The following is a 26,405-nucleotide window of genomic DNA, read 5'->3' as shown; positions in this document are numbered from 1 at the left end:
CGACTGTGTCATATCGCCGTCATAGGAACCATTGGATAAATGGGAAAATAAAAGAACAAAATTAAAGCTTTATATAGTTTATTTGTGTATTACTACAAATAAAATTTGAGGAATACTATATTGTATAATCTGTCATAGGAAGGATCGCCAAATGTAATTCAAAATAATACAAAAATCTTTATATGTTGTTTTCTGCAAAAAATTAGGCTGGTAAATTGAAATGCAACCATTTTTTAATATATCTGTAATAATTTATAATTTTCTAAAAATCGAAAAACTTTGGATAGCGTAGGAACGATCTACAAGGGTATATATGAACTTCGGCTGGCCCATGTTAGCTTCCTTTCTAGTTTTTGTTGATCTACTTTTTGCTTTTTATATATTTTTATACCCTTGCAGAAGAAATGACATTTTGTTTTGTTTATAAATACCAATCAGGCTACCAAAAAATGGTTCAAGTTAATGCCAATATCGGAAATAGTCTGTCACCCGCATTTTTAAAGCGAAACTAAAAGAGACGTAATTCGCTAAAATCAAGTCAAACGCTCAAGAATAAAGCCGAAATAATTCGGTATTGATAAAGATCACTGAAAACACGACACAATACACAAATAAAACTCGATATGGGCAGATCTTTTACAAACCGCACATCTAGTAAGAGTGAGCGATAAGCACTATTTGCTGCATCGTGCGTTTGTTGAAGAAATCAGAGGTCTTGTTAAAAATTATTCAATGCAAAACAAACAAGAAAGAACGCTATAGTCGAGTACCTCGACTATCAGATACCCGTTACTCAGCTAAATTGAGATATGCAAATAGCAAAGCGAGATTAAAATGCGCCACCTACCGTTAGAGTGGGCGTGGCAAATTTTTTTTTTGATCAATCGATAGGTATTGACGAGACCAATACATTTCAGTTAAAATTTTTTATCTAGCATGAAAATTGTGGGCGTCACAGGTTTGGGCAGTTTTTGGGCGTTAAAGTGGGCGTGGCAAACTTTTTTTAAGTCAACCGATAGGCTTTGATGAGAACAATACATTTCAGTTAAAATTTTTATTCTAGAATCAAAACTGTAGGAGCCAAAGTTTTGGGCGGCTTGTGGGAGTTAGAGTGGGCGTGGCACATTGCTGAAACAAACTTGCGCTGCGTAAGAAGCTCAGGAATCTGCACGCCAAGTCTCAACAGCCTAGCTCTTATAGTTTTCGAGATCTCAACGTTCATCCGGACAGACAGAGGGACAGACGGACATGGCTAGATCGATTCGGCTAGTGATCCTGATCAAGAATATATATTCTTTATGGGGTCGAAACGCTTCCTTCTGCCTGTTACATACTTTCCGACGAATCTAGTATACCCTTTTATTCTACGAGTAACGGGTATAAAAATCAAGTCAATCGGATAGCTACAGCTGGAAAAATAGATTCTTGAACAGACGGCCTTTTTGAAGTAGGTCGTTTTTTTTTGCCAAATTTAAAAAAAAGGAAGAACGCTATAGTCGAGTACCTCGACTATCAGATACCCGTTACTCACCTAAATGGACAAAAGGAAAATGGAGATGCAAGCAGCAAAGCGAGACTGAAATGCGCGGTAGACAGATTTAAGCGTTATGGGCGTTAGAGTGGGCGTGGCAAACTTTGTTTTGTATCAATCGATAGGTATTGACGAGACTAATAAATTTCAGTTATAATTTTTTATCTAGCATAAAAATTGTGGGCGCCACAGGTTTGGGCGGCTTGTGGGCGTGGCATATTTGCGTAACAAACTTGCACTGCACTCAAGGCTACGGAGTCTAAATCTGAAAACCCAATTCTTCATCTTTGATATTTTCCGAGTTCATACTAACGATTTTTTGAAGTTTTTGGGCGTTAAAGTGGGCGTGGCAAAATTTTTTTTTGGGTCAATCGATAGGTATTGATGAGAACAATTTATTTCAGTTAAGACTGTAGGAGCCACAGTTTTGGGCGGTTTGTGGGCGTTAAAGTGGGCGTGGCACGCTGCTGAAATAAACTTGCGCTGCGTAAGAAGCTCAGGAATCTGTAGCCTAGCTCTTATAGTTTCCGAGATCTCAGCGTTCATCCGGACGGACAGACAGACGGACCGACGAACTTGGCTAGATCGACTCGGCTAGTGATCCTGATCAAGAATATATATATACATTATTGGGTCGGAAACGCTTCCTTCTGCCTGTTTCATACTTTCCGACGAATCTAGTATACCCTTTTACTCTACGATTAACGGGTATAAATATAATTTTAAAAACAAGAAAGAAAGTTAGCTTCGGCAAGCCGAAGCTTATATACCCTTGCAGCTATAATTATTAAATTTAAAAACACAAAAAATGATATTCCCAATAGTATAAGATAATATGTCAAAAAACAACGAAGCTATAATTTGTTTCATATTATTTTTCCACCAATTTTCCGATCGTTCCTATGGCAGCTATATGATATAGTTGTCCGATTTCGATAAAATTTAATTCAAAACTCAAAACTAATTAAAAAATGTTATTTCCAAGCTTAGGAGGTTATATGCTAAAAAACACCACAGATATAATTTTTTTAAATTTTTTTGTCCGATTATTCCTATGGGAGCTATAAGATATAGTTGTCCGATCCGGCTGGTTCCGACTTTTATACTACCTGCAAAAGATATAAGACTTTTGGGAAAGTTTCAGCCCGATAGCTTTAAAACTGAGAGACTAGTTTGCGTAGAAACGGACGGACAGACGGACATGGCTAGATCGACTCGTCTAGTCATGCTGATCAAGAATATATATACTTCATGGGGTCGGAAACCTTCACTGCGTTGCAAACTTCTGACTGAAATCAATATACCCTGTGCAAGGGTATAATAATAGTAGGCGTAAAAAAAGTTTCAGGAAAATCTGAAACTTGAAAAATGTTTTTTGCGAAAACCGTTCGGTCATAAAATGCACTTCGAACAACAAATTATTCGGCATGCTACAAGAATTTCCTTTATATTGTAACATTTAATGTACATCTCGTTTTACCGACCAAAAGCGATAAAAACAGGAAAAGTTTCTCTGCGTTCTCTGCGGCTACATACACAAAGTACAGCGGTTGGCGCATGCACATTGCTGCACCGTACAAATTTGTAATTCAAACGAACAGAAAATTTGCAGACTTAAACTAAGTGTACTAATTTCTTCTAAAGGCCACGTGGTAAGAACGCTGCTGAATGGAACTAGAAGTATAATATTTAGGGTTTACAACATTTAAAAGTTCAAAGATTATGAAACGCTTACCCAAAATCATTTTATTATTTTAAGGCACAAATACCTAACTTTGGTCAGCAATTATTTGTTTAATTTTGTTCTATTTAATTTCAGAAACATTGTCTAAGAGTATGGATCATTTCAAAATACAGTACAACCAAGTGCAGCGTTCTGCAGTGAGGGAAGTCTTTCGAGTCTATGTAACTTTCGCGGTTGACACAATTTAGGCCAAATCAACCAAACCGTTAAAAACCTGGAAAGGAGTAAAACATGCCTCACACACACAGCAGGCACGGATCATCTGGAGATGATTTATGCAGTACTGACGAAGTTAAGATATTTAAAGACGAAGGAGACCGTGAAGATGAAAAAATATCATCTGAAAACTTATTAGTTGAAGAGAAGTCGAGCTTGATAGATTTAACTGAAAGTGAGGTAATATAAACATAAACCAATTTATAATTTAAGTTTAATATACTTTTGGGCCAACTGCTAATAATTCACTTTCAACAATTGATTATTTTCTTTAAACAAAAACTCAAAGTCCAACTAACATTTCTGCAAAATGATCTCTATATTGCAAATTTTCAATGAATATAAATCATATAACAAACTCTTGCAGTTAAAATCATTTACTATTTATAATAAAGTAAACCGACCGTCACCTTCTTATATATATATAAACACAAAATTACGCCCTTGGAGAGGGTATTATAATTTTGGTTAGAAGTTTGTAACGCAGTAAAGGATAAAACTAGCAAAATGAAGCTATTTTAAAGCTGTTTCGTGCAGTTTAAGAGCTATTGGTATGAAACTCCAAACAGTCCTTTTAATCAGGGTACGCACAAAAATACTTTGTAAAATGCCTTTTTGAATAGTAAACACTTCCCCAGCCTACAAAGAATAAAAAAGGACAAAACTCGTGTTTACCCATACAATTTTGAAATTACCAACAAAATTGTATCCAACAATTTAAGTTGTTGTTTTTTTTTATTTTATTTTTTTTTTAAATTATTTTATTTTATCTATATATTATTTTATTTATATTTTTAATTATTTATATTTATTGACATGCAGGTCGTTTCCTTGAAAGCATAGTATGTACAGAGCTTTCCGATTTTTAGAAAACTACATTCTAATTCCTGAAATTTAAGATAATGTTCCTTTTCAATTTACTACCGTCCGGACAGACGGACATGGCTAGATCGACTCGGCTAGCGATCCTGATCACGCTTTCTTGAAACGCTTTTCCTGAAACGCTTTCTTCTACCTGTTACATCTAGTGTATACAGAAAAATAAATATTTTTGTAGGATTTTAATTGTGCTGTTACTTTTTTCAGTCAAAGGGAAACAATAAAATACTTGAAAAAAGAAATAGTTGTGTTACAATTTTAAACTGTTCAAAAGGCGAAAACAACGAAATATTTTTGTTGTGTTGTCACTATACATTGTTTAAGGAATAAATGAAGAAAACACAAGAACATTTCGTTAATAGTTATCAACTACTTTAATTGCTGAATTCTATTTAATGACCCACAGAATAAATTTGAATAATTGTTTTTAAGACTATTGTATAAATGTTATAAATGTAAACTGTTTACTGTTTACAGTTAGACACTTCACTGTTAACCAAATATGTGTTATACTCGTGCATTTTTTGTTGACGGGTAGACTTGGTGTGACTTAAATTAAATTACAATAGACCCTGATACTCTTCGAGTATTGGGTATAACTATATTACGTTCCGTACAATATAAGAAATGTCTTGTCTGATTTTTTCAACAGTCCTATTAAAATAAGAAATAATCAAAATAACAAAAGAAATATAAAAAAATAAAAAGAGTTATAAAAGGTTGGCGCCTTACCACTTATATTTTATAACTTATCAATGTTAATCTATTTATGGTTTAAAATTTTATTTCATCTTTGTAGGAAAAGGGTCAAAAAATTGCAAGGCCGGACCACAGCCCTGTTTTCAGTAAGTATATTTTTTTATACAAACTAAACTCTCCTGATTTAACGGAAATTTTTAAAATTATTTTATAAGAGGTATATTGCGACAGTTGCCTTTAAACAATTGAATTTCTATTTATTAATTTGTCAATATCAATTGGCATGACAAAAAATGGATTACACTGGTTAATATATAGTTTAATTAGCTCAGTAACGTGTATACAATAGTCAAAGTCAATCGGCTACAGCGCTTTCTCTGGCTTAATATGTTTTCAATTATAACTACAGCCGTTAAAAAAAAGTTTTATGACTTAAAAAATAAGACTTGTCGCAAAATATTTGTTGTATCAACAGGACAAACAAATATTTTGTATTATAAATAAGTGAAGTTATTTTGTATATAATCAAATTGTATATGATGATAAGTTAAGAGGGTTGAGTTTTTTCATGTTTTCAATAAGTCTAATAAATTTAACTTATGTAAAATATGTGATCAAACGGAATTTTAAAAAACCCAATGTCGTTTGTTAGTTATTGCGCTGAGAAGGACTGGCTGACAGAGCTCTTTAGCTAGAACATACACTTTTCTTATGCTTTTTTCTCGACAACAGTTTTTTTTTAAAATTAAAATCACATCAAAATTGTATTTTTTAATTGTCCAAATAAATAGTTTAACAAACAGCCTAGACATGGGTCTGACTCCTAAGTTCCATTTATTAAACAAAAAAGAAATATGCTCAAACTAACTTAAGTTTTCAACACGGTTGTGCTTGTGGTGGAAATGTCTCTTTACATTTGCATAACACTATACGTTTTCTATAGTACAAAAAAAGCCGTGTTGCTTAAAAATCGGTTGACTCGTTCGAACGTTGTAGTTTCTTGATGATGTTTGGCCAAAAAACTCCAGGAACCACATTTTTGTTTGAGAGAAGAAACGAAGCTGGCTTCGGCAAGCCAAAGTTTGCATAGCAATATATACACAGAGCTTTACAAATTTTAGAAAACTAAAAAATAGCTACAGAAATATGCAATTTTTAGATTTAATAGAAAAATATAAGTGTTTTTGTATTATAATAACATTTATTTTCCAATACTTCCTATGGCTGCTATATGGTATAGTAGTCTAATTTTTATACCTGTTACTTGTAGAGTAATAGTGTATACTAGATTTGTCGGAAAGCATATACAGATAGAAGGAAGCGTTTCCGACCCTTTATAGAACCCGATATCTCGGTATCTCTTCTTGCGCAGCGCAAGTTGACTTCAAAAGGGTGCCACGCCCACTCTAAAGCCCACAGCGCCCATATCGCTTTAACCCGTCTACATTGTAAGAGATTTTGTAAAAATTAAAATGAGATTTCTCGCACTCTAGCTGAGTAACGGGTATCTAATAGTAGAGACTACAGCGTTTTCTCTAGATTCCTATTATTTTCCCAATAATTACACTATGTAACTTCTAAAACTTTTCTCGATAAATGTTTACAGATCTTAACAAGGAAGAACGCTATAGTCGAGTACCTCGACTATCAGATACCCGTTACTCAGCTAAATAGAGATATGCAAGTAGCAAAGCGAGATTAAAATGCGCCACCTACCGGCGGTATACAGATTTAAGCGTTATGGGCGTTAGAGTGGGCGTGGCAAACTTTTTTTTGGGTCAATCGATAGGTATTGATGAGAACAATACATTTCAGTTAAAATTTTCTATCTAGCATCAAAACTGTAGGAGCCACAGTTTTGGGCGGTTTGTGGGCGTTAGAGTCGGCGTGGCACTGTACTGAAACAAACTTGCGCTGCGCAGGAATCTCAGGAATCTGCGTGCCTAATCCCTGTATTGTAACTCTCATAGTTTCCGAGATCTCAGCGTTCATACGGACAGACGGACATACGGACAGACGGACATGGCTAGATCGACTCGGCTAGTGATCCTGATCAAGAATATATATACTTTATGGGGTCGGAAACGCTTCCTTCTGCCTGTTACATACTTTCCGACGAATCTAGTATACCCTTTTACTCTACGAGTAACGGGTATAAAAAGATCTTAGGAAGATAACTCCGGCACGCCAAAGTTTCTATACCCTTGCAGGTCGTTCCAGTGGGAGCATTGAATGTACACAGCCTTGCAATTTTTAGAAAACTAAAAACTAATTACAGAAACTGTAAGATAATGCTCAATTTTATTTTACTACTCTGTATGATGAAATATAACGGTCTATGTATGTATAATTTTGACATTAATAATCCCACCGTTCCTATGGCAGCTATGTGATAAAGTCGTCCGATTTCAATTTTATTCAAAATTCTAAAATGCTAAAATTTGTTGATGCTAAAAGTTTCTCTAAAACTAATAGTAACTGCAAGAAGAATTTTTCAAAAATCAATTTTCTTATAATTTGTATAATTTTTTGAATGTGACAATGTTGTAGTATGAAAAAGAGACAATTATGGCTCGAATGCAAATTTCTAAACATTTTCAAATATCATAAAAAAAATAAGAAAGGCGGACATGGCTAGATAGACACTGTGATTTGTTTGGGTAAGAAGGCATGGTCACTTTAGCATTGGAACGCGAACTTTAAACGTTATAGCTTAAATAACTTTAACTAGCTGATTTTAATGTTCGAAGCTATTAAAATATGCTTTTTAAGTTGGAATACGACTATTTTGGTGCTTTGCTCTTTATAATTAGCAGCGACATTTTTTGTCATCATCATTATTTTTGCATTTATTAAAACGCTAAATATTACTTTTTAGTTTTGAATTTCATTGCAATTAGTGCAGGGCAAGTAAAAAGTATGCGATTGCAGTTGCGAAGAAATCATTTTCATATATTTTTAGCAAGAAAACTGACGTTATGCATAACAAATTGCACCAAATTCTTACGTTCCCCAACTCAGAAAATTTAAAATAATGTTTAACGGCCGTTGCTCCCGAGTACTGATTTACCAACGGATTGTCATGATCAATGGCTCATATTCTCCGGTAAAGTTTAGCCTACAAGAAAACAACATAAAACTAATTTCGGTTTTTAGGCGTGTGTTTTTAAAGAAGCCATTTATGCCGGCGTTTTTGTATTTTTCCAACTTTTTCAACTTTGACGAAGTGTAGCTTCTAAACTAATGATTGGAACTCAATGCTGTCTATAAAAAGGGCATTCTATTACCTGTAAAATGAGTCCTTGATGACCGACTCGAGTTAGAAAATAAACAAGAAAGGAAGTTAGCTTCGGCAAGCCGAAGTTTGTATACCCTTGCAGTTATAATTATTAAATTGAAAAATACAAAAAGATATTTCCAATAGTATAAGATAATATGTCAAAAAACACCGAAGCTATAATTTGTTTCATATTATTTTTCCACCAATTTTCCGATCGTACCTATGGCAGCTATATGATGTAGTCTTCCGATTTTGATGAAATTTAATTCGAAATTCAGAACTAATGAAAACATTTGATTTCCAAGCGTATGAGGTTATATGTTTAAAAACACCGAAGCTATAATTTGTTTCATAATTTTTTCCCACCAATTTTCCGATCGTTCCTATGGCAGCTATATGATACAGTCGTCCGATTTTATAAAACTTAATTCCAAATTTAAAACTAATTAAAAAAGGTTATTTCCAAGCTTAGGAGGCTATATGTAAAAACACCAAAGATATAATTTTTTGAATTTTTTTTCTGATTATTGGGAGCTATAAGAAATAGTGGTCCGATCCGGCCGGTTCCGACTTATACAGCTGCGGCAAAAATAATAGCACCATGACATAAGCTTGGCTTTAAATCGAAATTTTATTAAGAATAATGGCTTAAGCGAGTGGGTAACCACTTATTTTATTACTATAACATATTACTTATGAAATTGAAGGCAATTGTATGCATTTGATACTTTACTCGAAAGTATTTCACAAAAATACGAAATTTTAAGGAAATTTGGTCGGCAACAAAAATAGCACCAAAATTGAAAAATGAGTGAAAAACTTAAAAATACAACAATATCAAAAAAAAAATTATCCAGAAATATGCGTGATAGTGTCCTTAAAAATTAATATTTTGTTGTGAAGCCTTTGGCTGCAAGGACAGCAGCACATCGTCTTGGCATGGAGTCCACCAGACCCTGACATCTTTCCTTGGGTATATTTTTCCACGACACCTGCACAGTGGCCCAGAGGTCCATATTATTTTTGGGCTTTGCCTTAGAAACATCTTTTTTAACGTCACTCCAAAGATTTTCTATCGGGTTCAAGTCTGGCGACTGTGCCGGCCACTCCAAGACGTTGACACGGTTGGTCTCAAACCAGGATCGAGCTTTCCTGCTCGTATGCTTTGGGTCATTATCCTGTTGGAAGACCCAAAGCAAAGGCATTTTGTACTCCGCGTATGGTAGCATAACTGTTTCCAATATATCGACGTAGACATTTTGATCCATGATAGGTCTTATCCAATGTATTGGGCCGACTCCGTAATACGAAAAGCAACCCCACACCATGATGCTGGACCCTCCATGTTTAATTGTTTTGCAAGTGAAGCGGGGGTTATATTCTGTATTGGGAGGTCGTCTAACGTAAGACCGAGACCCTTTTCCACCAAATAAAACAATCTTGCTCTCATCAGACCACAATATGTTCCGCCACTTTTCTTGGGACCAATTTACGTACTGATTTGCAAACTTAATTCTTTTTGCGATGTTCTTTTTAGTCAATAACGGTACTTTTCTTGGACTGCGTGCGTATAATTTGTTGTCACGTAAACAGGATCTAACAGTTGTAATAGCTGCTGATATGTTTAGATCCTTTTTAAGCTCGCTAGCCGGCTTAAAAGGGTCCTTCTTACTTTCGCGCACCAGGCGCGTTACCATTTTTGGTGTCATTGCAAGTTTTCTCCCGCGTGTTTCTGGTTTGGTATCATATTTTAGGGCATTACAAATCATTTTGTTAGAGCAACCGATGATTCGCCCAACCTGGGCATAGGTATTGCCTTCGAAAATGAGCTTTTTGATTGTTTTTCGTGTTTCCACAGAACAATGCTTCGCACGACCCATAACTACCGAAATTTGCGACTCACTTTAGCAAATCAATTAAATGCACTGATATCAAATGCATCTAAGAAGAAAAAACTCCATAAAGTTTCGAACAAGTAAAGCTTTCGTAGAAGAACTGTTAATAGTGCTATTTTTGTTGCCGCTCTATTTTGACTCTCTCTCCATACAAATTCGAATGTAATAAAAACCGTTCGCATTGTAACAGTTATCAGTGTTATTTTAGTAAGTACATGTATTTCACTAATTATTACCAAAAACAGAATGGAAATATTGCAAGAAATGGCCATTTTATATCACAATTAAGAACTACCCACGCAATGGTGCTATTTTTGTTGCCGCAACTGTATACTACCTGCAAAAGAAATAAGACCTTTGGGAAAGTTTCAGCCAGTAAAAACGGACGGACAGACGGACATGGCTAGATCGCCTCGTGTAGACATGCTGATCAAGAATATATTTACTTTATGGGGTCGGAAACGTCTCCTTCACTGCGTTGCAAACTTCAGACTGAAATCAATATACCCTCTGCAAGGGTATAAAAAGTGAGAAAAACGTTTTTTACACTTTAAAAAAATTAACACCATAGAAAAAAGTTTAAGTGCCCTTTCCTTAATCAAGGATATGCCTTCAAGGCGTATTTCGTCTGTTTTATTTTGTAAACAGGTGTTATCGGGGGATAGCCACTTATAGTATCTTTTCTAGTATTCAAAAATCCGTCTGCAGTTTAACACTTGGAAATCCAGCGTTTCCGACCCCAAAAAGTATATATATTCTTGATCAGGATCACTAGCCATGTCCGTCTGTACGCATGAACGCTGAGATCTCGGAAACTATTCAAGCTGCAACACTGGGATTAGACATGCAGATTCTTGAGACTCCTGTGCTGCGCAAGTTTGTTACGCGAATATGCCCCGCCCACTCTAACGTCCACAGAGCGCCCAAAACTCTGGCTCCTACAGTTTTAATGCTGGAATAAAGTCAAAATCAAATGTTCTCATCAAAACCTATCGATTGACCCAAAAAAAGTTTGCCACGCCAACTGTAACGCCCACAAACTGACCAAAACTGTGGCGCCCATAGTTTTCATTCTACAAAAATTTAAACTGAAGTGTATTTGAAAAAAATGTTTGTCTAACGCCCATAACGCTTAAATCTGTCTGTCGCCCAAATAACCATATATTGAGATCACAGGTAGCTGGCGCATTACAATGTCGCTTTGCTGATTGCATATCTCCTTCTCCTCTTGGTCCCTTTAGCTGAGTAACGGGTATATGATGGTCGAGACACTCCACTATAGCGTTCCTCTTTGTTTTTTACATTAAATTGCTGCTAGAGAAGACAAAAATACTATTTAGGATATTTTCGGGACCAATCTTCGCGGTTTTGTTAAGGAGCCAACAGATCAGCCCATATATATTTTAATTTTTTTTTACAGCATAACTGGTTTTCATTGCATTGAAAATAACTTTTTAAAGCGGACAACAGTCAAAATTTGCAAACGTGTAGTAACTTTTGCTCCCCACTGTAAGTCCTGATCAGAAAATTGTATATAGTAAGACAGCCTTTCTGATATTTACTTAAATAACCCTTGTTATTTAATGAATTCTTTTAAAAATTATATTCATGATAATTAAAGAAAAGTTTTAGCCAACTCAAGGTCGCGTCGGCTTAAACTTCAAGAAGTCTAAGTCTCGACATTATACCAACACACAAAAATACGCGAAAGGGATTTACTGTACATGCATGTTTCATGTAGTAACCAACTACAATCATCTGCAGTGATAATTTATATGTAGGTATACATACTACAAACGTTTTCATGTAAACAGTGCATACAAATGTGTGCGTAATAGCTCTGCTTGTATTGATTCAACAACGTCTGTCTAAATGTGCTTGTGTTGAGTTGTAGACCGGCAGAGCGTTAAACGTTGTTATAACTAGAGTGAGAGAGAAAGAGCACATTGGTAGAGCCGAAGGGGGTAAGGTGCGTCGGATAAATAACCGGCTACGTTGATTTAAAGTTTGGCATCCACCGTTTCATGGTGCTAACAAGGTGATGAAGATCGTTCACCGACACGCTACTTTACTTCTTTTGTTTTCTGTTATATATGTATTCTATATGCTTAATAAATGCACAAAACCCTTGATACATATAAACAAAGTGTTTTTAAAGCTGAACAAAGTTTAATAAGCCGCCGATAAACATTTTTGGATATGTCATGTGCAAATAAACGTATAAGTATGTATACATTTATAGTCTAAATATAATTTAATGTTTTTTAAATATGTCTAAAAACATAGGGAATAAGTATTTACGTATTAACATTTTTCACAGTGTATCCTTGAAATTTAATGACTTTTCGTGGAATTTTCAGTCATGTTGAGCTTCCTCAGCTTTTGAGGATGATATGTTCGATTTTACCTGGGTATTATATCCGCTACTCGTAGATTAAAGGGTAAATTGTATTCGTCGGAAAGTAGGCCCTTTCCGACCCTATAAAGTATACAATTCCAGGGAGCTGCTCGGGACGCTTGTACACTTTTTAAATTAAAAACAAAGGTATTTTAATTTTAACAACCGGCTTTACTTCTTAGTGTTTTTAAGCTCTATTTTAATTTAATAATAATATTAATTTTGCCCCATTTTTAGATTTTAGGATATGTTAAAAAGACTGTCGTATTCCCTAGGGACAAAAATGGAAATGAGTTTGGCCGAAGTCCTTGTGAATTCTGATGGAACAGTTTATCGCGATTTTTTTTTATGATGTTCTCAAGTAATGGAATTTGGAAAGTCTCGAAACAGTTGTTTTCTTAAATTTATGTATAAACTTTTTCGCTAGGGACAAGTTTGTTACATATTAACGTTCTTAGTGTAAAAATAACAACAGAAGAGAGCTCTAAAATACCAAAATATCAAGTACCAAGAAAATACAAAAATATACTTAGGAGGATATTAATAGGACTGGATAATGAAATTAATCAAATTATATACAAATGTCGTTGCTAAGTTGGGAATCCATCTATTTAGAAACTTATATCGACGAAAAACCATATATTAATTTTAAATAAGTTTAAAGCTTTTTGGCTTGGTAGACTTTCTGGTGGAAATGCCAATATATGTTCTTGATTAGGATCACTAGCCTTAACGATATAGGATTGCCTGTGTGCCCGACTGTCTGTCCGGATAAACGATAAGATTTCAGAAATAAAATTGAGCCTAAATTTTATTTTTAAAAATTTGACACAGTTTCAGTTTGAGTTTCTACGCAAACAAGGCTCTCAGCTTTAAAGCTATCGAAACTTTCAATAAAATTTTCATTTCCATAGAAAAAAGAAATAAATTCTAGCTCTGTTGTTTTTGAACATATTCTTTCTAATTATACCCGTTACTCGTAGAGTAAAAGGGTATACTAGATTCGTCGGAAAGTATGTAACAGGCAGAAGGAAGCGTTTCCGACCCCACAAAGTATATATATTCTTGATCAGGATCACTAGCCGAGTCGATCTAGCCATGTCCGTCTGTCCGTCTGTCCGTCTGTCTGTCTGTCTGTCTGTCCGGATGAACGGTGAGATCTCGGAAACTATGGGAGCTGGCTATTGAAATTTGGCGTGCAGATTCCTGAGCTTCTTACGCAGCGCAAGTTTGTTTCATCAGAGTGCCACGCCCACTCTAACGCCCACAAACCGCCCAAAACTGTGGCTCCTACGGTTTTAATGCTAGAATAAAAATTTTAACTGAAATGTGTTGTTCTCATCAATACCTATCGATTGACCCACGCCCGAAAACGAAAAAGTTTTTTGGGACAATCTATAGGTATTTATTAAGCTAATACATATTCATTGAAAGAGATAAATAAAGATGTACAGATCTTTAAAGGTTTTTTCCCGTCAATGGGACAAATGGATAAAGGGTTCATTATTCAATAGAATAAGTTAGCCGCGCACTTTGCTCTCTCTGAGCGCCGGCAGGGCTTTTTTCTTTGCCGCTAAGTTCGGCCGGCAACTATTTACATACACACACATACACGCGCAAAAACATTACGCATTGTCTGGCTCTGACGTCATAGCTTTTTTCTTGGGCGGTTTGTGGGCGTTAGAGTGAGCGTGGCACTCTACTGAAACAAACTTGCGCTGCGTAAGAAGCTCAGGAATCTGCACGCCAAATCTCAATAGCCTAGCTTTTATAGTTTCCGAGATCTCAGCGTTCATCCGGACGGACAGACAGACGGACAGACGGACATGGCTAGATCGACTCGGCTAGTGATCCTGATCAAGAATATATATACTTTATGGGGTCGGAAACGCTTCCTTCTGCCTGTTACATACTTTCCGACGAATCTAGTATACCCTTTTACTCTACGAGTAACGGGTATAATAAGTCTGCCGCCCAAATAACCATATATTGAGTTCGCAGTTAGCTTTATATTAGCATTATAATCTCGATTTACTGATTGCATACCTCCATCTATCTTTGGTCCCTTTAGCTGAGTATCGGGTATCAGATGGTCGAGGCACTCGTTTTTTATTTTCCTTCTTTTATTATTGTTATAGATGTGAGAAGCACGGTATGTTGAAAAGCCGTTAATCCGTACACATAGAACCTTATACATTTCCATTTGTTGAGAATATCAATTTGAAATTAGGTTTGCCCTTTAAATAATGTGCTTTCTGTTTTCAAAATGGAAAGTCCGGTAAGGATTTTTTTAAAACAAATTTTAAAAAAAGATGTGAGCCATGTTTTTATACCCGTTACTCGTAGAGTAAAAGGGTATACTAGATTCATCGGAAAGTATGAAGGAAGCGTTTCCGACCCCATAAAGTATATATATTCTTGATCAGGATCACTAGCCGAGTCGATCTAGCCATGTCCGTCTGTCCGTATGAACGCTGAGATCTCGGAAACTATACAAGGTACAATACTGGGATTAGGCATGCAGATTCCTGAGATTCCTGCGCAGCGCAAGTTTGTTTCAGCAGAAAGCCACGCCCACCCCAACGCCCACAAACCGCCCAAAACTGTGGCTCATACAGGTTTGATGCTAGAATAAAAATGTTAACTGAAATGTATTAGTCTCGTCAATACCTATCGATTTATTGATTTAACGCTTAAATCTGTCTACCGCCGGTAGGTGGCGCATTTCAATCTCGCTTTGCTTCTTGCATATTTCCATTTCCCTTTGGTCAAAATTGACAAAATAAAAAATTTTAAAGAAACTTAATTTGATCACTTTGGGGTTGCCTATTGCAGCAATTCAGCGTGTTTCCGATTTTTATCTCAAGCTGTTTTGGCTCCAGGAGATACCTTCCGTTTTTTAGGCCCTTCTTTTATAGGTTTAATGATATCTTTGTAATTAAATATTTTTATTAATTCCAGATAAACTCGACACACATGCTCCTAGCTTCAATATGGGATACTTAGTTTCACCCTATTCCTATGCAAATGGTACTCCAAGTGGCCTACCAGTCACAATGGTAAGAATTTAATTATCCAATGATTTGCTGTTTTTGTTTATATTCCACATGCTGAAATTTTTAGGTATAAACCGCACACGCTAGTTATTAAACCATTTGATATTTTTGTTAAAAAATTATTAAAGTTAGTTCTTATTGCTAACATCCCTAAAAGAATAGGTAACTACGTCGTAGATAAGCGTTGAGGCCTAACTAACACATTGAGAACCAAGTTTTACGAACAGTAAAACAGATTTAAGGCAGCAAACGATTGGGCATATACTCCTATTATTATCATTGCCGAATTGAAAATCTGCTACGATAGTCCGATCGAAAGAAGTAATACATTGATCGAAAGGTGTTGTTATTGCTTAAATTGTTATACTAAGACTTTTTAGAAGTTGGTTGGTTCAGTTGAAATTAGGGTGCAAGTAAAAAAGAATTTTAAAATTAGAGCTGGAGTGACCGTGTAAGCCAAATAAATCTCAGTTTAATTTTTTTCTAACTAAGTCGAATCGAACTATTAATGCAAAAGTTATAAAATGTTTCAGATTTTTGAGTCATATTCGAATTGAGACCTAAATGCTTAGCTATTTATGCTGCCTTAACATATTTTTATATGAAAATATGTAACATGTAGAAGAAATCGTTTCCGACCTTATAAAGAATATATGTTCTTGATCCATGTTTGCCATGTCCGTTTGTTTCTAAAAGTAAGAAAGTTGGGATTTGGCTTCTGGGACAACTCAAGTTTATTTCAGCAGCCCGAAACGCCCATACGCCGACGAATGAAGATTTTGTAAAAGTGCAAATTCAATTTTGTTTTGATTATCAATATCCTGACAAAAAATTGTCCCAATCGGACCATTCATCAAAAACATCTAAGCAAATACAGGAATCCACGCTAGGTGGCCCTGTTGCAGGGTGTGCTTTGCTGCTTGCAAATTTCCTTTGCACTTCCCTTAGTCAGACCGTTGACTATAGGGTTCTCTCTTGTTTCTAAATGAAGCCGTTTTAAAAATATTTCAAAAATTATTTTCTGTTTATTTATTTTTATTATTTTCACAAAATCTTTTCCAACGATCAATACTTTGATAGATTACGAAGCCCTGCATTGCAAATAGGCATGAAACATATGTTCAAAAGTTATCAAAAGCTAGAAAGGAAACTAACTTCGGCATGGTTATGTGGGCGGCAGACAGATTTAAGCGTTACGGGCGAATTGTATTGACAAGACAAATGCATTTCAGTAAACGGACAGAGAGATGTACATGGCTAGATCGATTCGCCTAATGACCCTGATCAAGAATATATATACTTTATAGGGTCGGAAACGCACCCTAGCATTTACAATTGATCAAACAAAAACACCTCTTAACGAGGTAAAAATCTAGTGACGATCGCACCTTCAACAAACAAAAGTTCTGATATAAATCTACTAAATAAATATAATTGTAATATAATAATAATAATATTTTAAGCTGTTAAGCATCATATAAAATTTACAGGACATAATTAAAAAGTTTTGATACGAAAAAAAGTTCAATTCTCAGTCAGTGTTAGATGTTCTGAACTGGTAAATGTGGCCATTATTAAAACATAATTTTTACAACAACGTGTCGAATGTCAAAATTTGAGGAATCTTAAGCGGTAGACACTTTGAGGATAAATCCAAAATCAAAAAAAGCTTAAAAGCTAGATTTTCATTTCTTCTGGTGCGCTTCGTCACTACGTAGACTGCCGTCCACAGTGAGTAACGAATATCTTGTTATCAGTATTGTTATTGTCATTAGTTAGAGTTAGGTTATATTTATTGGGCAAGCATTGTCAATGCTGTAAAAGGATTGAAAACAAAAATGCCATTCCGATAGGGTACTTCCAATGTACACTTTCATTTTTCTTTAGAATCTTCTTATTAGGGAACATCCCTCTTTTTACCTGACGTGACTCAATATAACAAAAATCTAAACACCCTTGGAAAGTTACACTTGAAGGTAAACTTAATCTTTTTAGGAAGGTAATTAGGCCTGTATTAATTAAATTCCTAAAAAGTTTAAGTTCTTCAACTTAAATGAAGTTGAAAGAAAAGAAACAATTTTAATGCGATGTTTTACTTAAACCCGAAATTTCGACACCACAATGTTCTTAACAAAGACATTCTGTAGTGAACATACTACACGGCAGTGACCACGATAAAGCGAGACAAAAATATATGGAGTCCTTGACGTCACAATAGACAAGCGGAATTGGAAAAAATGGAATTAAAGCACATTTAATACTAACTAGGTAACATTTTTTAGGAATCGGCAAAATAAAATATTGCGTCATTATTCGCGGGTTGTTTTAATTTATGGCTTACACGCGTCGTCAAATTATTTCAGAATTTCGGTTGAGATCTCGAAAACTTTTTGAGTAAGAATGTTGGGACCTGTCGTTTAGATTCTTGGGCTTTCTGCGCAGCGCAAGTTTGAGCCAGGTGCACTCTAACGCCCACAATCGTCCATAACTCTAAAACCCGTTTGGCTCCCACATTTGTATACCCGTTACTCGTAGAGGAAAATGGCATACTAGATTCGTCAGAAAGTATGTAACAAGTAGAAGGAAGCGTTTCCGACCCCTTAAATCAGTGATTAGGATCACTAGCCGAGTCGATCTAGCCATGTCCGTCTGTCCGTCCGTCCGTATGAACGCTGAGATTTTGGTAACTACGAAAGCTAGAAAGTTGGGATTTGGCATGTAGATTCCTGAGCTAACGCCCACAAGCCGCCCAAAACTGTGGCTCCTACAGTTTTGTTGCTAGAATAAATAAATTTTAATAACACCTATCGATTGACCTACAAAATAGTTTGCCACGCCCATAACGCTCAAATCTTTCTACCGCCCACATAACCATACATTGTTGCTTGCATATCTCCATCTCCCTTTGGTCCCTTTAGCTGAGTAACGGGTATCTGATAGTCGAGGTACTGGACTATAGCGATCTTCCTTGTTTAATATTAATGTCAATACCCATCTACGTGCCAAAAATTATTCTAATCAGACCGGAATTAAAATGCTATGATCAAAAAACAATTGATAATAAGCAAAATCAATAGAGTTCGAGAGGGATGGAGATATATCCATACAAGAAACAGGCTGCTTACGAAATTTTCACTAGCGCCACCTAGGGTACACGTTATGGGGCGTGTTCATGAATTCTCGTAAACAGCCGATAGGAATGGACGATAGGTGGCGCTTTTTTGTTAGCTGAGGAACGGGAATGTGATAGATTATTATTGTAAAAATTTCGATTTAGCTTCACAGGTTTTTGGGTTGGAAAAATAAAATAAATTTTAAGGAAAGCTTTTAATTTAAAACTGTTACCAAAACCTTCAGCTGATCGGAACAGCATGTTTTTATATTGGGAAAATCTTAAAAAGTAGAGACACCATTACCGATAAATTCGGGTATAATTTCATTTTATATACATATCAATATCCCCCCTATTCACACAGATGGGGTTTCCGCTTCAGCGACAAAATTCCGCTTCAGTTTTCTGCACTCGCAAATCGATTCAGTATTCCAGTGTTTTATTTATTATTTTTACAAGACCATCCCTTCCGCCCGGCATAACTGTTAATAAAGAATATTATTTGAGAGTAAATCATTCTTGACTTCAGTAAATATCTCTCAAATCGAGACGAAACTTGTTTCTAAGAGCGATCTCTGCTTTATTTTGGTGTGAATCGAGCTTGATTTTAAGAATACTTTCTTCTTGATCTCAACCATAACCCACTCTCAATTCCAGTGAAATTTTTTGGAAAAATTAAAAATGTTTGTTTACTTTAAATTTTGTTCTTCCGAAACAGAATCCTCAGTCAAATTGGCGGCCCTGACGCTGCCAACTTTTAATCTTACACACATACGTAAAAGTTTTGCAGCAGCGTCAATGGCTGCCTTTTTTTTCACAATTTATTTATTATATATATTTAAAACATTGCAGTTTTACTATTATTAAACACTATACGGATTTTTTATTACTGACTACTTAGGTTTTGCAAGGAACAGCGCTTCCAATGATTAGGCTCGTCAGCCGCTCCTTCAGCCGCGTTGCTTCTTTTTCTCGCATTTTTGATCTCTCTCATTTTTATCACAAACAAAAAGAAGTTGGGGTTGGTTTTGAGATGGCTGCGTCTCAGTATACAAGATCAAGTAAGATGTGTTCTCAGAAAAACAAGTCAGGCAAACTTTACTCTGGATTTCGAAAACACTTGTACTAGAAAAAGTGAGAAGATACAAGAGAAAACGGTTAGTCGACGGCCTCGACTGTCATATAAGCTTTTTTCAGCTAACAAAAAAGCGCCACCTATCGTTCATTCCTATCGGCTGCTTACGAGATTTCAATTACACTTCACATAACGTAAAACCTACTTGACGCTAGTGAAATTTCGTAAGCAGCCGATAGGAATGAACGATAGGTTGCGATTTATCTCCATCCCTCTCACACTCTATTGAGTTTGCTTCAACATTTGCTTAGAACTTTTTAATGAATGATCCGATTTGAATAAGTTTTGCATTACAGATAGTAATTCAAACAAAATCTCACTTTAACATTTACAAAATATTACAAATTGTGGATGCTGGACGGGTTTTGGCGTTATGGGCGATTGTATGCGTAAGAGTGGGCGTAGCTGAAAGAAAATGACTCTGCGCAGAGAACCCAAGAATCTACATGCCAAGTCCCAACACTGTTTAAACTTAGTCCTCATTTTTAAAATAAATATATCAAATATACATTTGTATACCCTTGCAGAGGGTATAATGATTTCAGTCAGAAGTTTACAACGCTGTGAAGGAGACGTTTCCGACCCCATAAAGTATATATATTCTTGATCAGCATCACTAGACGAGCCGATCTAGCCATGTCCGTGTGTCGGTCCGCAAACTAGTTTCTCAGTTTTAAAGCTATCGGGCTGAAACTTTCCCAAAAGACTTCTTTCTTTTGGAGGTAGTATATAAGTCAGAACCAGCCGGAAATGACAACTATATCTTATAGCTCCAAAAAGAATAATCGAAAAAAAAATGTATAGTGCAATTTCTTAATTAGTTCTGAATTTCGATTAATTTTATCAAAATCGGACGACTAAATCATATAGCTCCCATAGGAACGATCGGAAAATTGGTGGGAAAATAATATGAAAGAAATTATGGCTTCGGTGGTTTTAAACATATAACCTCCAACGCTTGGAAATAACATTTTTTAATTAGTTCTGAATTTCAAATTTAATTTTATCAAAATCGGACGACTATCATATTGCTGCCATAGGAACGATCGGAAAATTGGTGGGCAACTAATATGAATCAAATTATAGCTGGTAACAGAGATATGATAATTATTAATTTGATAAGTACAATGGATACACAAGGTAATCGTGTTTTTTTGTGCTAGTTTACCTAAAATGTTATCTTACCGTTATCCCCGCTTCATGTATTTCGCCATTGTTTTTGATGTTTATATTATTAACATACATAACCTCAGTTAGTACTACTGAAATTTTAAAAAGAGTAAGCGTGACCACTGACTTTTAAGAAAAACGCTGCGGCACTACTGTAAATGACCTGAATATCGCAACACGAAAAGCCTATATCCTTAAAATGAATTAGAATGAAACGTTCCCGACCCTATAAAGAATATATAAATATATATACTTGATCAGGATCACCAGCCGAGTCGATCTAGCCATGTCGGTTCGTTCTTTTTTTCGTGTAATCAATGGGTTTTAGGGATTCTGCACAGCGCAAGTTTTGATTTTAGATACCCTCGAGAGGCGGTACCCTCCCAATTGTGTTGATGCGCATATCAACTCTCGACTCTTTAAACATCAAAACATTTTTATGCCTATAAACGTCTTTATTACAAGAATTTAATGCCCATTTGGTTATCCAGCATTATATATTAAAGTAAACTGAATACACACCAGGGTTAAAGTCGGTTAAAGGGTTAACGATGTATTTTTGAGATATTTGAGCTTTAAAAACACTACTCCATTGTCGTCAACTCTAATAAAGTCTTAAAAAATTTGTGTTACTCTCGTATGTATTAAAAAACGGCTGTAACAGGCTTCGGCGGTTTTTTATATGGTGTTTTTTTTAGCTCCTCAATATTATTTACAAATTTATAGATAGGAGCATCACATAGAAACATAAATATTATTATATTTGTAGATAATAAATTAGCTAAACAAGAACAATTTCAGATTCAAATAAGGAATGTATACTCAGACTAAAAACTACGAAAAAAAACTTAGGTATAACATTTTGGTTTAGGTTTATAGACATGTTAATTATTAACTAATTTAAAATACGGCTCCAACTTAAAAATAAGATTGTAGATAGAAAACTAACGCATATATTAAAATTAAAAAAAATGTTTTGTGGGGTAAGCCTTACATTTATTTTTGTTTATGTTGAAGAAATTATAAAGTAACTGTTTTTCAAAAATTTTATTTTGAAAGAATAGGTTTTAGAGAGTTACTTTAAAAAGAAACAAGTTATGATTACTTTAGCTTGAGAGGGTATTTTTTGAAATTTTCATTTTTTTTCTGCCAAAATCTTATACACGTGTTTACTTAAAAAATGGTTTCAGAGTATCAAAAATATCATTATCACTGTGGTCGGCGGCGGTCCAAGCAGTAACGTTAGTACTAAGATTGTTTTTTAAAGCTGTACAACTTCTAAGCGAATGGATCTGATGAGAAACGATGATTGCTTGTATGGGACGAATTAAAGCAAATATACACCGTTGACATCATTGGTATCAATGGGGTTGGAAACTCACATTGTGAAGGGCGGCACGTTTCATATTAGCAGCGGCGACATCAAAGCATTTTTCAGTTTAACTGAATCGTTTGCCGTTGTACTCAGCAGCTTGATATTATTATTTTTTGTGCTGCTTATTTGTTTCTAGTTTATTCGTCTGGCCGTAATAAGCATGAATATTATCAGTGATAAATTGAAAGTTCACATTTACGGTTCATTTAGAAAAAGTGAGTTCGGTATTGATATATTATTTTCCCTTTAACGTATTGCATAAATGCTTTCCTATTTTCATACCAGAATCATTAAATATATTGGGGGGTCACATTCAACGAAAAACAAGAGATAACGATATCAGATACCAGTTTCTCAGCTAACGAACTTTAAAAAAAAGAAACTGTTTAATCTGTTCATCAAGTTTAAAATCCAATTCCAGGGCTTTTCTTTTTGCGCGGCACATGATGTATCCCGTAACCTAGCGGATGGTAGTGGCACTAGTAACAATGCAAGCCCTTTTTACACCAAGTCAGAGGGTATAATGATTTCAGTCAGAAGATTTCAAAGCAGTCGTTTCCGACCACATATATTCTTGATTAGCATCACTAGACGAGTCGATTTAGCCATGTCCGTCTGTCCGTTTCTACGCAATCTAGCCTCTCAGTTTTAAAGCTATCGGAATGAAACCTTCACAAAACAACTTTTTTTTATGACATTAACTTTCACTCTTGGGAATATCATTCTTTTAATATTTTAGAATTTCAAATAAAATTGAAAAAAAATGGGACGCCGTTATCAAATAGCTGCCATACAAAGACCGTTATATTTCGATTTCAGTTAACATATACAGTGGTATCTTATTTTAATATTTCTGTAGACAGTTCTTAGTTTCCATACAATCGGAAAGCTCTGAACAAACAATGCACCCACGAGAACGACCTGCAAGGGTATAGAAACTTTGGCTTGCCGAAGTTAGTCCTTTCTTGTTCACTTATTAACTTAATAATTCAATTTGTTTTTAAATTATATTGCGATTTGTATGATTATAGGAATGTAGATGCTGAAACTAAATATTTAAAAATGCGAGCGCTAGGCAGACTTATGTCCATTGTATCTGGACATTTTTTCCGTTAATCTGTTAAAAATGTACTTAAATAATTAATTTACTATAATATAAGTCCTAAATCAAAAATGTTTGACAAAGAAATTTAAAACTTAAACTACTGTGGGCAAAAGCAAGGAGAATATGTTTGTAAAATGAAAAATCTGTTTTATTCTTCTTAATAACTCATTCTCGTGTACTAATGTACGCAGATGACGTTAAGTTCTGCGTGCAGTACAACGATACTTCTTGCCAGTCCGACTTACAATCCTATTTGAATCATTTTTTTTTTGGCTTAAAAGGATTAATATTACACTTTCTAGTATAGAATCAGATCCTACTTTTTTTCTCGAACTATATTTTTATTTTTCTACGCGTCTATCATCTCGCGAATTCGTGCCGTACAATACACGGCGCCCCTCAGTCGTCTGGGCAGGAGAGTTGCCGTGTGAGCCCCCGCGATTTAAAAAATAATATTAATCCCCTTGATAGAAATCTCCTACCGATAAAATACGCTTATGCCAACGAAATGTTCGCGAAGAACGAGTAGAATCGGTGCATTTTCGTGATGCAAAAACCAAGAGTAAACGAATTGCTTCCCGTAATCGACACATATTGCTCAAATAATATACCTTATTAGCAGTTTGTCCGGGTGGAAGGAATTCAATGCACCACTCCAAGAAAATCGAAAAATAAAACAAATTAACGTCACTTTTTGCCCACAGTAGTACTACAACCAATAGACTAAAACTCCCACAGTAATGAAAAATAATTGAATTAATAATTGTTTCGTCCTTTTTTTTTTTTGCAGATATTAAAAATTCAACATTTCTTTACTTACATTACATATTTACATAAGTAATTCCAGTAACACTACTTTTTATACCCTTGCAGAGGGTATATTGATTTCAGTCAGAAGTTTGCAACGCAGTGAAAGAGACTTTTCCGACCCCATAAAGTATATATATTCTTGATTAGCATCACTAGACGAGGTGATCTAGTTATGTCCGTCTGTCCGTCCGTTTCTACGCACACTAGTCTCTCAGTTTTAAAGCAATCGGGCTGAAACTTTCCCAAAAGTCTTATTCTTTTGCAGGTAGTATATAAGTCGGAACCAGCCGGATCGGACAACTATATCTTATTGCTCCCATAGGAACAATTGGAAAAAAAAAATAAAAACAAGAAAGAAAGTTAGCTTCGGCAAGCCGAAGCTTATATACCCTTGCAGCTATAATTATTAAATTTAAAAACACAAAAAATGATATTCCCAATAGTATAAGATAATATGTCAAAAAACAACGAAGCTATAATTTGTTTCATATTATTTTCCTACCAATTTTCCGATCGTTCCTATGGCAGCTATATGATATAGTCGTCCGATTTTGATAAAATGTAATTCGAAATTCAGAACTAATTAAAAAATGTTATTTTTAAGCGTAGGAGGTTATATGTTAAAAAACACCGAAGCTATAATTTGTTTCATGTTATTTTCCTACCAATTTTCCGATCGTTCCTATGGCAGCTATATGATATAGTCGTCCGATTTTGATAAAATTAAATTCGAAATTCAGAACTAATTAAAAAATGTTATTTCCAAGCGTTGGAGGTTATATGTTGAAAAACACCGAAGCTATAATTTGTTTCATATTATTTTTCCACAAATTTTCCGATCGTTCTTATGGCAGCTATATGATATAGTCTTCCGATTTCGATAAAATTTAATTCAAAACTCAAAACTAATTAAAAAATGTTATTTCTAAGCTTAGGAGGTTATATGCTAAAAAACACCAAAGATATAATTTTTTTAAAATTTTTTTGTCCGATTATTCCTATGGGAGCTATAAGATTTAGTTGTCCGATCCGGCTGGTTCCGACTAATATACTACCTGCAAAAGATATAAGACTTTTGGGAAAGTTTCAGCCCGATAGCTTTAAAACTGAGAGACTAGTTTGCGTAGAAACGGACGGACAGACGGACATGGCTAGATCGACTCGTCTAGTCATGCTGATCAAGAATATATATACTTTATGGGGTCGGAAACGTCTCCTTCACTGCGTTGCAAACTTCTGACTGAAATCAATATACCCTCTGCAAGGGTATAAAAATTATATCTTTGGTGTTTTTAACATATAACCTCCTAAGCTTGGAAATAACATTTTTTAATTAGTTTTGAATTTCGAATTAAATTTTATCATAATCGGACGACTATATCATATAGCTGCCATAGGAACGATCGGAAAATTGGAGGGAAAACAATTTGAAACAAATTATAGCTTCGGTGTTTTTTAACATATAACCTTCTACGCTTGGACTTAACATTTTTAAATTAGTTCTGAATTTCGAATTTAATTTTATCATAATCGGACGACTACATCATATAGCTGCCATAGGAACGATCGGAAAATTGGTGGGAAAATAATATGAAACAAATTATAGCTTCGGTGTTTTTTGACATATATACTATTGGAAATACAATTTTTTGTAATTTTAAATTTAACAAATATAACTGCAAGGGTATACAAGCTTCGGCTACCGAAGACAATTTCCTTTCTTGTTTAAGTTGAAGTAGGTGAAAGTTATAAGTTATCTTATAAGTTTACACTTGAAAGTAAACTTACGCAGCGTACAAATTGAAACAATACAAGAATCGTTTAAAAAAGTGTCATCAAAACAATTAAACCATAAAATAAAAAAAAAAATGTACCTTCGAATGAAATGCTATTGAAATTTGACAATGGTAAAACTTTAACAACAGATTGTCTGTTAACTAGTGTAATAAAACTGCTTTGACTTTGTTATAAATTTTATTCGTTCAATAATGCCTTTTTTG

At 34.9% G+C, this 26,405-nt stretch overlaps 1 protein-coding gene across 4 annotated transcripts in view; it reads left to right on the top strand.

The window, feature by feature from the left end:
* pan (transcription factor pangolin) overlaps positions 1-26,405 on the top strand; it is a 138,817-nt gene that overhangs the window by 6,218 nt on the left and 106,194 nt on the right. For all 4 annotated transcript variants that reach the window (XM_036820759.3, XM_036820700.3, XM_065867381.2 and 1 more), the window contains 3 exons: positions 3,351-3,671; positions 5,170-5,215; positions 15,604-15,701. In XM_036820759.3, the coding sequence (XP_036676654.1) occupies positions 3,507-3,671; positions 5,170-5,215; positions 15,604-15,701 (309 nt within the window). In that variant the 5' untranslated portion in view covers positions 3,351-3,506. The remainder of the gene's footprint in view (positions 1-3,350; positions 3,672-5,169; positions 5,216-15,603; positions 15,702-26,405) is intronic.

The sequence above is a fragment of the Drosophila suzukii genome, chromosome 4 (assembly GCF_043229965.1).
Source record: "Drosophila suzukii chromosome 4, CBGP_Dsuzu_IsoJpt1.0, whole genome shotgun sequence".
Lineage (NCBI taxonomy): Eukaryota > Metazoa > Arthropoda > Insecta > Diptera > Drosophilidae > Drosophila > Drosophila suzukii.
Note: the sequence above shows the minus strand (reverse complement) of the source record. Positions and strands in the feature narration are given on the sequence as shown.